We start from the raw sequence: 15,606 nt of genomic DNA on the forward strand, positions 1-15,606 counted from the left end.
GACCGTCTCGTTGTTTGCGTCGATTATCGTCGCCTGACAAAGTCCCCAGAAGGCAGTGTAACCCCCTCCCACGAATAGACGACACCATGGATCGACTTCACAACGCGACGTACTTTTCGTCGATGGAACCTCAAGACCGGCTACTGGCAAATCGAAGTCGACGAGAGAGACCGAAAAAGACTGCCTTTATAACACCCACGCCTCTTTGAGTTCAAGTCATGCCTTTCGGTCTTTGCTCGGCACCTGCGACGTTCAGCGTGTCATGGACACCGTACTGGCCGGATTGAAGTGGCAGACGTTGCCTTGTGTATTTGGACGCGTCGTCGTGTTTTCCTCGACCTTCGACGAGCATCTCCGGCGGCTTGAGGCAGTACTTCAAGCAATCAGACCTCTGGACTGACCCTGAAGCCAGAAAAGTGCAGATTCGCGTATGACGAGCTCTTGTTTTCTGGGTCATGATCAGCAAGTCTGGAGTGCGCCAGACCCGCGAAAACAGCTGCCATCACCGAATTTGCGCCACCCACCGACAAGAAGGCCGTGCGCCGATTTCTCGGTTTAGGTGCCTATTATCGACGCTTCGTCAAAAACTTTTCACGGATCGCCGAACCACTGACACTTCTCACGAAGAATAACGTGGAATTCAGGTGGGAAACGGCGCAAGTGCAAGCCTTTCAAGAACTTAAACGACGCCTGCAGACGCCACCCATACTTGCGCATTTCGACGATTGCGCCGATACAGAAATACACACCGACGCAAGCAGCGTAGGACTCGGTGCCGTCCTTGTGCAAAAGACTAACGGCTTGAAAGGGTTATCAGTTATGCTAGCCGGTCACTATCCAAGGCAGAAGCAAACTATTCCACAACAGAAAAGGAATGCCTTGCCATTCTCTGGGCTACCTCAAAGTTTCGCCCCTACCTCTATGGCAGGCCCTTCAAAGTTGTCAGTGACCATCACGCCTTATGTTGGCTAGCTAACTTGAAGGACCCTTCAGGTCGTCTCGCACGATGGAGTCTCAGGCTTCAAGAATTCGATATTACCGTTGTGTACAAGTCCGGACGAAAACACTCTGACGCCGACTGCCTGTCTCGTGCCCCCGTCGACGCGCCGCCGCAAGGCGACGACGACGACTGCTTCCTCGGAACTATAAGTGCCGACGACTTCGCCGAAAGGCAACGGGCCGACGCGGAACTGGGGGGCCTTATTGAGTACCTCGAGTGCAAGACCGCCGTTGTCCCGAAGGTATTCAAGCGAGGACTGCCGTCGTTTTTCTTACGGAACGGCGTTCTCCTGAAGAAGAACTTCTCGCCACTTCGAACCGACTACCTTCTCGTCGTGCCCTCATCATTGCGACCAGAAGTCCTCAAGGCCCTACACGACGACCCGACGGCTGGACACCTCGGTGTTTTCCCGCACGCTCGCCAGAATACAGGAAAAATACTACTGGCCACGCCTTGCTGCCGACGTCGCCCACTACGTCAAGACTTGCCGAGATTGCCAGCGACGGAAGACACCGCCGACTAGGCCAGCGGGACTTCTGCAGCCAATCGAACCACCTCACCGGCCGTTCCAGCAAATCGGGATGGACCTACTGGGGCCGTTCCCGACGTCGACTTCCGGCAACAAGTGGATCGTCGTAGCGACTGACTACCTCACCCGCTACGCCGAGACAAAGGCCTTGCCCAAAGGCAGCGCCGCCGAGGTAGCCAAGTTCTTCGTGGAGAACATCGTCTTGCGACACGGCGCCCCAGAGGTTCTCATCACCGACAGAGGTACGGCGTTCACGGCTGACCTAACTCAGGCGATCTTGGAATACAGCCACACAAGCCACCGCCGCACCACCGCGTACCACCCACAGACCAACGGCCTCACCGAGCGTCTAAACAAGACTATCGCCGACATGCTGGCCATGTACGTCGACGTCGAACACAAGACGTGGGACGCCATCCTTCCGTACGTGACCTTCGCGTACAACACGGCCGTACAGGAAACGACGCAGATGACGCCATACAAGTTGGTCTACGGACGGAGCCCGGCAACGACGCTCGACGCCATGCTACCAAACGTGACCGATGAGGAAAACATCGACGTGACCACCTACTTACAGCGCGCCGAAGAAGCACGACAGCTCGCCCGCCTACGGATCAAGAACCAGCAGACGACTGACAGTCGCCGCTACAACCTTCGACGACGCCACATGGAATACCAGCCCGGTGACCGTGTATGGGTATGGACGCCAATACGCCGACGAGGACTTAGTGAGAAGCTTCTTCGATGATACTTCGGACCGTACAGGGTACTTCGACGCCTCGGCGCACTCGACTATGAGGTTGTCCCTGATGGCATTACGAACTCTCAGCGGCACCGTGCGCGACCTGAAATCGTCCATGTCGTGCGCCTTAAGCCGTTTTTTGCGCGTTAGCGAGCCTGGGGACTCTATTTTTTCCTTTGTTATTGTAATTTAGTTGTGTATGCACTTGTTTTACAGCGAAAGCTGTTATGAGATCATTTCACCGCCGTTTTTGGCGCCGTAGTTGTCCGCCGCCGCCGCCGCCGCCGCCGGTGTCCGTAACCAGTATCGCTCGAAATAAGAAAAAAACTAAATAAGAAAAAAATTCCAGGATGGAGCGAGGTTCGAACCTGGGCCCTCTGCGTGGGAGCCCAGTATTCAACCTCTGAGCCATGCCGGTGCTTGACACTGCTTTGCAAAAAGGTCCTATACAGGCTTCATTTCGGGAAGGAACCACATTAGCATATGCAATATAGCGTGGTAGAAGAGTAAAATAAGCACCAAGCGTCGCACAACGCGAATTCTCTAAGCAGGCGTCGCACAATGCGAATTGCGCAACGAGTAGGTTGTTGAATGCTTCCAACCCATTACAAAGGTTTCTGCCATAAGTCTCGTCGTCATCAGGCACGGCATCAACAAAGTGCGCATCATGCCTCACATGTGTTTAGCAGGTACCACGGCTCTCCGTAGAATGACGAAAAATGGCACAGTGCCTGCTGCCCTACTTCTCAAAAACTACAATGATTTATAGCGAAGTGGGTTCCTCGCAAGTGCACTTGTATTGGTTGCCAAGGAAGCCCATAAGCGCATAATCCATTTCCTCGGGGTCTCAGTAAATTACCATGATTTAGAGCGTAGTGGTTTCCTCGCAAGTGCACTTGTATTGGTTGCCAAAGAAGCCCATAAGCGCATGATCCATTTCCTCGGGGTCTCAGTAAAATTACCATGATTTAGAGCGTAGTGGGTTCCTCGCAAGTGCACTTGTATTGGTTGCCAAGGAAGCCCGTAAGCGCATGATCCATTTCCTCGGGGTCTCAGTAAAATTACAATGATTTATAGCGTAGTGGGTTCCTCGCAAGTGCACTTGTATTGGTTGCCAAGGAAGCCCATAAGCGCATGATCCATTTCCTCGGGGTCTCAGTAAAGGTCTTCGCCCCCCCCCCCCCGTCTCTCTCCCACGTCAACGCGTGTTATACAGCATGACGGGATGACGGGAGAGGGAAATAGCGACCGGGCGTCACCCAATGCAAACTGCATAACTGGTGGTCCGTTTAAAGCTTCCAACCCATTACAAAGGGCTGAGCCATAATTCTTCAACGTCATCCGTCGTCGCGTCAACAAAGTACACATAATGCCTTACAGACGTGTAGCTGGTGCCTCGCTTCTCCGCAGAATGATGAATAATGTCTCAGTAGGTGCTTCCCAACTTCACAAAAATTGTGATTTATGGCGTAGTGGGTACCATTCTAGTGTACTTCTATTGTAGCCCCAAGAGAGCTTACAACGGGCTCTAGAAACGCCGCTCTTCCAGCTTTCGCTGTGACTGTGCTGCGATTTCAGCGCAGGCCTGGCGTTTTTTTTTCCTCTTCTATGTTCTTTCACAAGCATCGGGACGATGCTTTTTCAGAGGGGGCAATGCCACGCCCATTTCTTGTCTTGTTTTTGATGTATTCGGGGTTTGACCGGCAGGGACGGTTATCAACGCTCGATGCTGTCCGCGAAGTAGTGTTCTAGAAGCGTCGCGATTGTTGTAGATCGGTTTGTTAAGATTGCGCGCCGCACGCGAATGTTCCAGCTTTGTCTAGAGATAACGCCGCCACCCAGCGATATTGCTGAAAGTTCGATAGCGCCTGTATAAAAGCCGACGCGCTTGATCGCTTGTGAGTTGATCGACGGACAACGCCCTGTTCGCCGCTATCATTGTACAGCGTGTATTGCTGTAGTTCTAGTTGTCATTTTCCTGGCCACAAGTTCGGCCGAATAAACAGTTTCATTCTGCAAACGCCGACTGCTGTCTTCGTCGACGTCACGACCACGTGACAGAGAAAATGGACAGAGAAAATGGACAGAGAAAATGGACAGGATCTCGTGGACAGAGAAAATGGGGCATTCTTTGGTCTTGTACCGACAAATTCACCATTCACCTTGAGGCACATGTGTCCAGTGGCTGATCTGTCTGGGAGCTGGCAGATCATGCGCTTCTTAGAATGCGCACGTTAGAATGTGCCGGGGTGTTATGAATATTTATCGGAGCGCATGCCTGCAACTGTACGGGACATCATACTGTTTTCATGGTTGCCCTATTGGACACTGTTAGCATATTTTAGTAGGATGCTCAAATTGTTGCAGTGCTTCCTGGCCAGTGCTTGCTTACCACTGGATATAAGAAAGATGATTTCACTTGTTCTCGAAAACTCTTTGGTAACAGTAGCTTTCCGGGTGTATTTTGAAAACCTGTAAGTAGACGAGATTCCTTTACAAACCGGGGTGTTTTTAAACTGACTCTGAAAGATTTCTCATAGAAGTACAAGCGATTCCTTATCTCGCATGATATGCTGACGCAAATTGTTTTATTATACTTCTTCCTTCTCTTCTGTGCTTTGCAGAGTCTCTTCATGCGGCGCCTCACCGCGACCAGAAAGGCCCTGAAGTGGAGGGTAATTAAAAAAAAGCTTCAGGATTCGAACAGCACTCCTACCACTGCTGCTTCCTAGGCTGTTAAAATGTTCCACACTGGCATGTGTTCAAAGGCTTCAGCTATCACACTGATAGATACGAGTAGCATGTTAACAGGTTTGTGTAACTGTGTAACAAAGCTAACAGCGGCACATTCTCATTACTGTAAGTAATAAATATATTTCTGTATAGTACTTCGCTTTTGTTTCAACATGTTTGGTCTGCTGCATATGGCACGTAGCTGGTCTGAACAAGATAAGAAGTTTATGTGAGGTTTGGTTTAAATTATGAAAATATGAAAGTCTGGTGTCTGACATGCCAGAACCAGAATATGATAATACGTAGCAGGCATAGGCGTGCGCACAGGGGGGGCAGGGGGGGGGGTGGCCACCCCACCTATTCACCTAATAGGGGGGGGGGGCACAAAGTCAGCCTTGCACATTGACATAATAGGGAGGGGAGACGCTGTGACTCGGGGAGGGGGGCGCAATGTTAGTGCCATACAATGACATAATTGGGAGGGGGAGCACTGCGATGGACCTTCACCCCCCTGAAGGGGAATTATGCGCACGCCTATGGTAGCAGGGAGATTGGGATTAATTTTGGCCACCTGGGGCTCTGTAACATGTACCTAAACCTAAGTTCACGAGTGGTCTTGCATGTCATGCCCTTCACGAGTCGGCTGCCATGGCGTAGAATGGAATCCACTTCCTTGAGCTCAACAGTGCTATACCTTAGCTGCTAAGCTACTACGGCATGCAATGGAAAGGGTCAATGACAGACAAACGGAATGAGTCACTGCTGCAGTTTGGAGAGGTAAGATTACGTCATTATCAAATCACAAGGTATTCAACTTTCTCCTTCCAGTATGTGACATGCTTATTTGATGGTCATGACTGCAAGCAGTGCACTGACTGCTCACAAGACCATGTCACACTAGCTGCTGGTTCGATGGTAAATAAGTTGACACCTGTTACATCTTTCATTTTACATGCTTGCAATGTTTATGTGGTATCTAATACCTCAATAATTATCCCCAGTAAAGAGCATGGCTCGCCCGACAGGTGAGGTTCGCGCTGTGAGCAGCCTCGGGTTTGACTGGCTACGTGCTGCTGATGATGATAGTGGTATTAGATGCCACAGTTCAGCCACACAAGAGCATAAAAGCACGAGGTGCTGCGTCTAGACGCACTATGCTTACCCAAATATGCTACCACCATGCTAGGGTAGCACACCAACCAGAAGCCCAACTAACTGTGCACATTAAGGAAGGCATGGAAGTTGAATCCGTCATTGTCGGGGTGAACATTTGGAAGTGTATTTGACACGGTTCACTTACTAGAACAAAATGCAGCTGGTAATTGGAGCTGCTAAGGTGCATGGCCTCCAAGGGAGTGGGATGCAGTGAGTGCGCCCTTGCAGCTGTGAAATGAAGTTGCATGACACAATAATTGTCCTCCAGACTGTTTCAAAGGCATCTGAAAACATCGTCGATACCATGGTGGCATGGTGCACACTACAGCAAGCAGATGGTGATCTTTGGAATTTACATGCCAATAAAGACGAATCTAGATATTTTGCTATAACGAACAGTTGTCGCAACCCTGTGGATATGCTATGCCAAAGAATAAAAGTGCGCTACGCGTATATCGAACTCTTGTCCATCTCCACATTTGATATATTGTACACCTCATTTCAAATGTGCTTCTCTTACTGAGAAGCACATTTGAAGCGCTAGAAGCACATCACTTCTAGCGTTATCTAAAATGTTGCTGCAGACGGAGTGACACTGTACTGATAGATTCTGTTAAAGAAAACTTGTGCGAATATTTTATTGAATATTGCGATATTGGATAGCCGTTTGGGCTAGAAATTTAGCATTCTAAACGAACCAATATACGTACGTCTTTTTTCACGTGTGAACCGCCTGAAGGAAAGTTTTCACGGCATGGTTGTATGAGCTGCCGTGAAACCACTTCTTCAGGCGCAATTCGCGCTGCCGCGAAGGCACATCTGAAGGCGAAGTTTGCATATTGACCGCACCCCGTTCTAAATTTTTAAAAAAGTCCTTGAGCGGCTTATACGCGCAATCTACGGGAACTCTACAAAGCCCAGGTAAAAGGAATCTATGCCTGGATATAACCTTCGGAAATAACAGCACCATATTAACGGCTGGTTTGACTAGTCTGTACCAGTCTGTACGAAGTAGCCCAATTTGATATCCTAATAACTGCATGCAGTTACGTTTTCGGACGCTGTGTCTGACTCGATATCTAGGTCGTATACGCGCACGCGATATTGTTAAAAATCGCGGCCGTGAAGGTAGCATGCGCTTCAGCTAAAGGCTGTTGCCATGCGGGTGCGCTCATCCTGACCGCCGTCTTGAAGTTTGCATGCTGAGCGCCGAAGTACGGCACGTGACAAACTCGTGAAGTTCCTCCTAGCTGGTACTGTACCTCCCTGCCTTTCACTTAACCTTTCTCTCCCTCTACAACGCTTGCTGGAACACGAGTAAATTTATTATTCGTATTACTAATTATAGTAGGCATCCATGCAGTAATCACTATCGCTGTCTCTAGACAGGCCCCTTTCTAGAAAGAAGATAGAATAAAAAAACCTGTCTATGAGCACTTCATTGAGAAGGGTCTATGAGCGCAAGTAAACATCAAACAATATTATTGCTGGATAGTTAAGCTACGTAACGAGTAGAGCTGTTGAAAATTGATTGCAGTCTGGTTCGCAATTCAAAATTGATTAGGTTTTGACATGACGTGTATTAGCAAATACCGAAACGACGACTAAAACTACGGTAAATGTCAGCATCTCTGGACACTTATTCCGATACTTAAAGTGTAAAGGATTCACTATGCCAATCCAAAGAAACAGCACTTGTTCTTCGCTGTCATAGGCGAAGACTCGCGGCAGTTGAACACGTCCGAGAATCCTTTAAAGTTTGTCATAAGTTCGTTACAGTCTACCACGGGCCACGATATCACCTTGTCGCATTTCCCAGAGCAGGTCGTCCGGCAGAGTGTCATCAAGAAGACCTTCTCGTCGGTCAGCTCGACGGTCAAGTTCGACTGGTAGCTGTTGAGCAGTTGCTCGAGGAAGACTGCGTGTGAGAGCTCCACAGCCGCGACGTCGGTGGCCCGGACCGCCTTCGTCGTCGCCTGGCCCGGGTCTTCTCCGCACTGCTGCTTCATCTCGAGCGCCTCCGTGGCGTTCCGAGAAATCCAGGATCCCGATTGGCTCACGCTTCCGTTGGGGTGCACGTACTGACGCGCCTCGTCGAGCGCGCTCATCAGAACGAGCGAGTACAGAAAGCCGAGGCCACCGTAGAGCATGCCCAACGTCCCCTGCTCGTAGTACAAGGGAGCGGCCAACGCCGCGATGGCGACGTCGACCACGTTCAGCTGCGGTTCGTAGTCGACGAGGTCTGGAGTCAGGTTCGGTAGCAGCGCCTCCGCGTCGTATCCGTGACGACCCACGGTCATCAGTCGTCTGCGAAGACAGTAGCGGGCCTTGATCCACAAGTTGACGGTACTCGTCTCGCCCTCTGGACACGAGGCGTAGAGCTTTTCGAACACGCTTGCCTCTTCGGCGGAGCTCTTGCCGACCGACGTCGCTAGCTCCGGAGGCCAGAGACGCACCGACGCGGACTCCAGTTTGAGCGCCAGGAACCGTCTGGAGTCTGGGTCCAGCCAGGACGTCTCATTCACAAGGCTAGAAGCCTTTCGCGTCACGGTGCGAAGGACGAAGTCGGCACGCGCCCTGGAGGAAAGTCGGACCCGAACATGGACCGCGGCCATCAGGTGGCTGTAGACGGCGTCGACCTCCATGGCGCACAGCGTCCGCAGGTGGCGCGAAGCGTCCTCGAACGCATCACCAACGCTAGCGACGTCGCCCGTGAGAAGCTCCCTGTCGAACAAGAACGCGTAGTACGTCTGCACGAAATGCCAGGAGATCTGCGACAGGGCGTCCGCGTTGCCCATGGTGTTGAGGAAGTTGGTGACCGCATGCAGCTGGGCGTCCGCCACGAGAACGTCGTCATCGGACGTGAGCGGTGCGTACGGTCGTAGGTTATCGCGTAGCGCCGCAAGCCAGGCACCGAACTCGAGCTCCGACTCCCGTTGATCCAAGTCAGAAAGGTGGAAAAGGGAGGTGGCGGAGCGGGACTTGAGTGTTGCAATCTCGTGGAGAATGTTCACAGCGTTCCCCTGGACTTCGGCGCTTATCTTTATGGTTTTGTCGACGCCGGGCTTGGGAGGGTGGCCTGTTACAAAGGTGTACACCATCTTCCAGTACCTGCACAGACGCGTTGTGCCTATAGCCTAGGTTACCGTATCACCGCGAATGTCAGTGCAAGGCAGGTGGCTCAATCAGTGGATCGATGCTGAAGACCATGTTGCATTTAGTCAACCCTCCCCCTCAATCGTCACTTCTTACTTCCGCACACGACTTCCAGGTTCACACGTCGGGCTTAAGTCCGCTTCCCGTCTAAAGGATATTTCCAACAACTTCCGGTCATAGTTTCCTCACTTCCGATCTACATCACTTCAGATCTTAGCCAAGAAAGGCCTCGACTTGAGACCGGATATGAACAGAAGACGTGAACTGTGTACCCGCACGTTAGGGTGGCCTGGTATAGGAGTGAGGAGTGACGTCAAAGAGGAGAGGGAGGTTGATGGGACAAGAGAAGTGGCGCTGTTTACAGGAATATGAGGGCAGAAGAGAGGAGATTTGAGACGCAGGGGATTTGAGCTAAGGCGCGGTGGGGGCGGCCGCACGTTTCCGAATTCCATCGAGCAAGGGACACTGTGACCTTAGCCATGGAGTGACTTCTAGCTTGACGAACTATACTAGATGACGTTATTCACGCAGTAGCGCAAAAAACAACATGGGCGGCGAAACAACAAAACGGGACACGGCGCTGTGTCCCGTCTTGCTGTTTCGCCGTCCGTGTGGTTCTCTGGCCCACTTCCTGAATTATGTACTATCAACCAGCCCATCAGTCTGTCCTAGATGACATTCACTTTACCATAGGCGTGCGCAGGCTTCCCCGTCAGGGGGGGGGGGGGGGCGAAAGTTCATCGCAGCGCCCCCCCCCACCCTACTAAGTCAATGTATGGCGCAGATTTGGCGCCCCCTCTCAGGTGACTAGAATGGTCAATGTGCGGGGCAGATTTTGCGCCCCCCTCTCAGGTGATTAGGGGTGGGTGGCCGCCCCCCCCCCCCCTGTGCGCACGCCTATGCACTTTACCTTTCGTAGCTGCCGGTCGCCATAACGAGCGCGTGTTTCGCGGCGAACAGGCGTACATCACTCTTCCGGCCGGGAAGGAACACGATTCGGCGAGCCCCAGGTACGAAGGGGTGACGCGTCACCCGAACGCAGAGCCACAAGGATACGTCCCAGTGCAGCGCGAGGTTCACCAGCACGCTCGCCACGTTTACGTTATCGCCCGCCGTTGGCTCCTCCGGCCACGAGAGTCTCAGTTCCCGGAGAAATTTGCGGAACAGTTGCCTGTCCTCCGAACTCGCCCGACCAGAAGTCGAGGCGACGCAGGCCCTGAACAGAGCCCGAGGTTTCCTCGCCGCCGGTATCGTTCGCGCTCCTCGGTCGAGCAGATCGTCTAACCCGTCCATCCAGGCCATGGCGAGGTCGTCGAGCGCGTTGGACAGGGCGGGGTACCGGGTGTCGGGCGTCCACGTGGAGCAAACGTACGCCTCGAAGTCGTGGCACGGGTCGATGCTGCGGTTCAGGCCTCGCGTAAGCAGCGCCGCGTAGTGGCGGCAGTCGGCCGTCTCGCACAACCTCGTGGTAAGGCGCACGAGCCTTGGCACTGGAAGGACGTAGGCGAGCAGCGTGAAGGCGGCCACGACGGCGACAGCGAGAACGGTCAGGGTCACCAGTCTTCGCCTGTCCTGGGCGTTGTTCCTCGCGGCGGGGCTGTAGTTGGAGCTCACGTACTGCAAACGTTACGGCCGCCATTTGTATCAAGAAGAAAAATGACGTCCCTGTCCTAAGAGCACTGTATAGAGTACATGCAAGGGCAAAGGCTGAGACAAAGAAGGAAGAAAAAAAATCACGCCATATCCACGAAGTGAATGATGATTAAGTAGCTGGCTCGAAGCTAATCGGGTAAACCGTGAATGCTCCGTACAATTCCTCTACTGTCACACGTTGTTACACGTCACACATTGTCAAAGACGTCACACGTTGTTATAGTAGCGATTGTGGTCAGGTTGTCGTCGAACCACAAGCGGTCGCAGACCTTGCAGCTGTGGCCGAACGTGTGGTCGAGGACATCGCGCTTGAAGCGCGCGTCGGCGCCACCAACTTCAGGTAGCGACCGCTTTCGGCGCTTGGTCGCTGCATCCCGTGCACGCACCTCTTCGAGGTTTTCTCAATTGCCGCCGCTTCCGTGCTGCTTCGCCTTGGCGGGCTTGTATCTCGGGGTCCACACGACGCTGACATCTCTCTGCGGCCTCGCGAGCTCTCACCGCAGTGTCTTGGCGGCGAGCCCGCGATGCTGCTGCCTTGCGAGCCTTCCGCTCCGCCGCTGTCTTCTTCGTTCGTGTCATGAGTATCGAAGCGCACTGCCAGTGTGGAGCGAGCGCCGCATGCTACAGTTGGCTATGCTATATATGTGGTTTTGCCTGCGTTAACATCATCATCAAGGCGCTCGAAGAACAGGAGGAAGAAGACTTTTCTTTCGTGCGAGCGTGCGCATGCTACAGTTGGCTATGCTATATGTGGTTTTGCCTGCGTTAATATTATCATCAAGGTGCTCGAAGAACAAGAGGAAGAAGATTTCTCTTTCGCGCGAGCTGCGCCTGTAGCGGTCGCCTCTGGAACTAAGGTTACGCTTACGGCGAGGGACTTTGCCCCAGGTAAAGAACCTGGCGAGCCAGCTCCTAAAAAAAATCAGAGAAGAGAAAGCACGAGATGTCGTAACGCCCAGTGACGTAAAGAGGCGAACAAGCACAGGCATCGGGCGATCTTTAAGAACGTGTTATATCCACGTTTTGTTGTAGTGTACGTAATGAAACAGCTTCATAGGCTCTCTAAGGTTACAGAGTATCCGCTAATGCTAACTGTGTACGTTGGCGAGGACAAACTAAAAGCGCATGATAAAGGAAGACGGGTCTGCATGTATCAGTCATTAGAGTCTGCAGGGTTGCCCATCATAAAATGTCAACACCGGTCGAATACTGCGCCGATTTCAACTATATACATTCCGGTAAAACTGTTAGTCGTCTCGCGTAGGAGTCTCTTAAAAGCGGCTGTCACCACCCCGGCGAGGCGTTACACGCTGTTTTCGTATTTTGAGCAGCATCGCAGGCATGGCTACGTCGACAGCTTAGAAGAAGGCATCGAGCCCGAAGTCTTCCGAGTAATAGAACGCGTCTGGAAGACTCGTCGACGAGGAAAAGCAAAACCTGTAAAATTGCTGTCTTCTTAACTCCTTTCGTGTTAAACCTCCGAAAGAATTGAACACGCTTCTCGCGAAGCTGTCTATTTCGCCGGCTTCGTCAGAACTGGAATAAAATTCAAGATGGCCGCTGTCCACTTAGCAGTCTATTTAGCCTATGGAGGAACGAAAATAATGCTAGTAGGGAACCTCACATGACAATCTTGAAGCCGAGTCACTAAAAACATATAATGGAAGAATAGGCCCTGGTCACGTGATAGACAAGCACTACTATTGGTCGTCTCGCTTTGGTTGCGTCTGCTTCGGGCGCTGCGGGGTCCTAAATATACCCAGCAGGCACCGCGCATTGGTCGGGAGGGGCGGCGTCAGAGGAGATTGGCTTGCCGAAGCTAGCGGAATCACGTGACGCTCCCTCCTAGTTTTTTTTCCTTCCTCCGTGATTTAGCTAGCAGTCTACGCTGAGTATTGGAACACGTACGTCCAAAAAGGGGCACTGAGCGCAGAGAGCGACAGCGGATGAATGCTCTCACTGTACCATATACGTCGCCAAACGTGATTCTAATGACTCATGCTCAAATCAATCCGTGAGTCCCAGAGAGCTCGAGAGAGTCCTACAGGAGTGCGACTGAGTGGGCCCAGCTAAGCAGAACTTGCGGTGAGCATACGAGTCCGGTGGCAGTCTTCTCGGGCCGATGATAGTTAATCGTTTATAAGTAAGCAAAGACCAAAGTGCATTCTCTATAAGATAGTCAAATACTGAACTCTGAAAGTTTCGTTATGGATATTTAGTTGCGCCACGTACAACGACCATAGAGGATATTTCGAAATCCATAACGTCACGCCGATGTACCGGCGCTCCATTTCGAAATTAATAATAATTGTTGGGGTTTAACGTCCCAAAACCACGATATGGTTATGGGGGACGCCGTAGTGGACGGCTCCGGAAATTTCGACCACCTGGGGTTCTTTAACGTGACCTAAATCTAAATGCACGGGCCTCTAGCATTTCGCCTCCAACGAAATGCAGATGCCTTGGTCGGAATTCGATCCCTCGACCTTCGGGTCAGCGGTCGAGCACCATAAACACTGGACCGCCGTGGCGGGTTATTTCGAAATTAAATCGTTCAAGTTTTCCCTTCTAGTAACGTTCTCTAGTAATTTGGTAATCTCTGGTAACTCTAACAATCTAGTAATTTCAACTTTATAACAACCTCCTAAGACGGCGCAAAACAAGTTTTGAAAGAATGAATGATTCGATCGCCTCAGCGGATTAAACGTTTGTCTTTGCTGCACATTTTAGACCGTAAGGTTATTCAAACCTTCACATAAAGATGGCATAATCCTTCCTTGACTTGTAGTTGGCTGTCCATGACGGTAATTCAATCTAACAGCCATACTAAGCTCGTGTAATCTTGTCCCTAAACCATAGGCGCGCGCAGGGTTCTCCATTGAGGGGGGGGGGGGCGAAGTTTCACGGCACCCCCCCCCCTTCTCCGTTTGTTCGAGCCTGAAAGGACGCAAGCTTCGCAATGGATGCAAAAATAAGAAGAGATGGCGTGCTTCTCGCAAAGGCCTGCCTTTAGTATCCAGCTTTCCGTTGTTAAAGGTGAGAATGCAGTTCTTCGTATGCAACGTGAGGTGTCGTCGGCTGACATCATCGTCAAAGACCTGCATGACCATAACTACGCGATTTAAACAATGAAGATACAAGTCAATCTTGAGTAAAGGCGTAGGCATGCGCAGGGTTCTTATAAAATGATGACGTGTTTTTCACAAAAGCCTGCCATTGGCCATTGGTCCCCAGCTATACTGGGTCAGGCCTTTGAATGCAACATGAGGGGTTCTTCATCGCCATGATCGTCAAAAAAAAAAAAACCAAAAAACTCCCGAAGCCATGACTCTGCGCATTAAAAAGATGACGTGAAAGATCTGACTGAGTAAAGGTATGTATGGGGCATTGGTGTCCCCCTTTAGATGATTAGGGGGGGTGCGTCCCCCCCCCCCTGCCCTCCTCGTGTGCACGTCTATGAGTAAAGGTACGGGGCAGACCTCTGGCGCCTCGGGCCCCTTCGATGATTAGAGGAGTGGGGGCATCCCCCCCCCCCCCCCCGACCCTGCTTCCCTCATGCGCACACATTAACGTCCCTTTATATGCATTACCGAAGTCAGGGACGAAGAAGGCCGCTTACCGGAGTGGGCGTGCCTGCCGACATCTTCGAGGATGCGTCGGCGGAAAGGAAAAGCTCTGATCAGCAGCGTTGGCGCGGTCAGTCAGCCGGACTGGAGCAATCTTTTCTGCACCCTCCGGAACCCAGGGAAGGCCCAGAGCAGGTGGCATGTATCCCCGCTCAGGTTGCTCGGTTGGTTCTTCTTTCGTGAAGAAACGCGGCCCACTACGGGGGATAGAGGGTAGCGGAAAGAAAAACGAAGATGAAGTTAGAAACATCGGCATGATGAGGTATCTGAACGACATAATATTTGTACTTTTGATAAGCGCTACAAAAGAATCTAATTCACTGTACTGCGATGCAAGTAATGAATGAATGAATAAATGAATGAATGAATGAATGAATGAATGAATGAATGAATGAATGAATGAATGAATGAATGAATTTTATTTAAGGTTAGTCCGGTAGTTTCCTTCGGGCGGGGAGATTAATGGATAATAATGTTAATATATTAAAGGGGTCATGAAGCACCCCTTGGGCTGATTGAAAAAACACATCCTGCGGAAAGCTGACACGGCTATGAACTGCTCTGCCAAATATTACAGCCGTGCGCGCCGCGTAATGGCCACAAGCGGAGCGCGAAGTTGCCGTTTCCCCAGGCACCCTCTTTTCAAACAGAGGCCGGTTCTCACTCTCGTCGGTGGGCGGGGCGTCTGTCCGCTGTACGTCGCAAGAGACATAGCATGCTTATTGGCCGACAGCCGACGTAAATCGAGAGCGGCGTTCGGATCAGATGCGCTTCTTGCCGCGGGGTGCCGCCACTTGCCGGCGCCGCACTCCTCAGTACACGGTAGCCGCACTCGCGCAAGCGAATCACAGCGGGAGAGCGATCGCGTTTCATGACGCGCGCTGGCGTAACTTCTTTCCCCCATGCCATCCCTCCCTGTCTAGCTTCCAGTGCGCTCGTCGGCACGAGAAAAGAGAGAAAGCGCTGGGAGCGTGCGCCAAACCCCCGTAACTCCGCTGATTCTTGACGGATT

At 51.7% G+C, this 15,606-nt stretch overlaps 1 protein-coding gene across 1 annotated transcript in view; it reads left to right on the forward strand.

The window, feature by feature from the left end:
* The window catches only part of LOC119396337 (uncharacterized), a 40,655-nt gene extending 35,502 nt beyond the window's left edge, over positions 1–5,153 (forward strand). Inside the window, exon 8 of the mRNA XM_037663515.2 lies at positions 4,896–5,153. Coding sequence (XP_037519443.1) covers positions 4,896–5,003 — 108 coding nt within the window. The 3' untranslated portion in view covers positions 5,004–5,153. The remainder of the gene's footprint in view (positions 1–4,895) is intronic.
* The last annotated feature ends 10,453 nt before the right edge of the window (positions 5,154–15,606 follow it).

This window comes from Rhipicephalus sanguineus, chromosome 6 (genome assembly GCF_013339695.2).
Source record: "Rhipicephalus sanguineus isolate Rsan-2018 chromosome 6, BIME_Rsan_1.4, whole genome shotgun sequence".
NCBI lineage: Eukaryota > Metazoa > Arthropoda > Arachnida > Ixodida > Ixodidae > Rhipicephalus > Rhipicephalus sanguineus.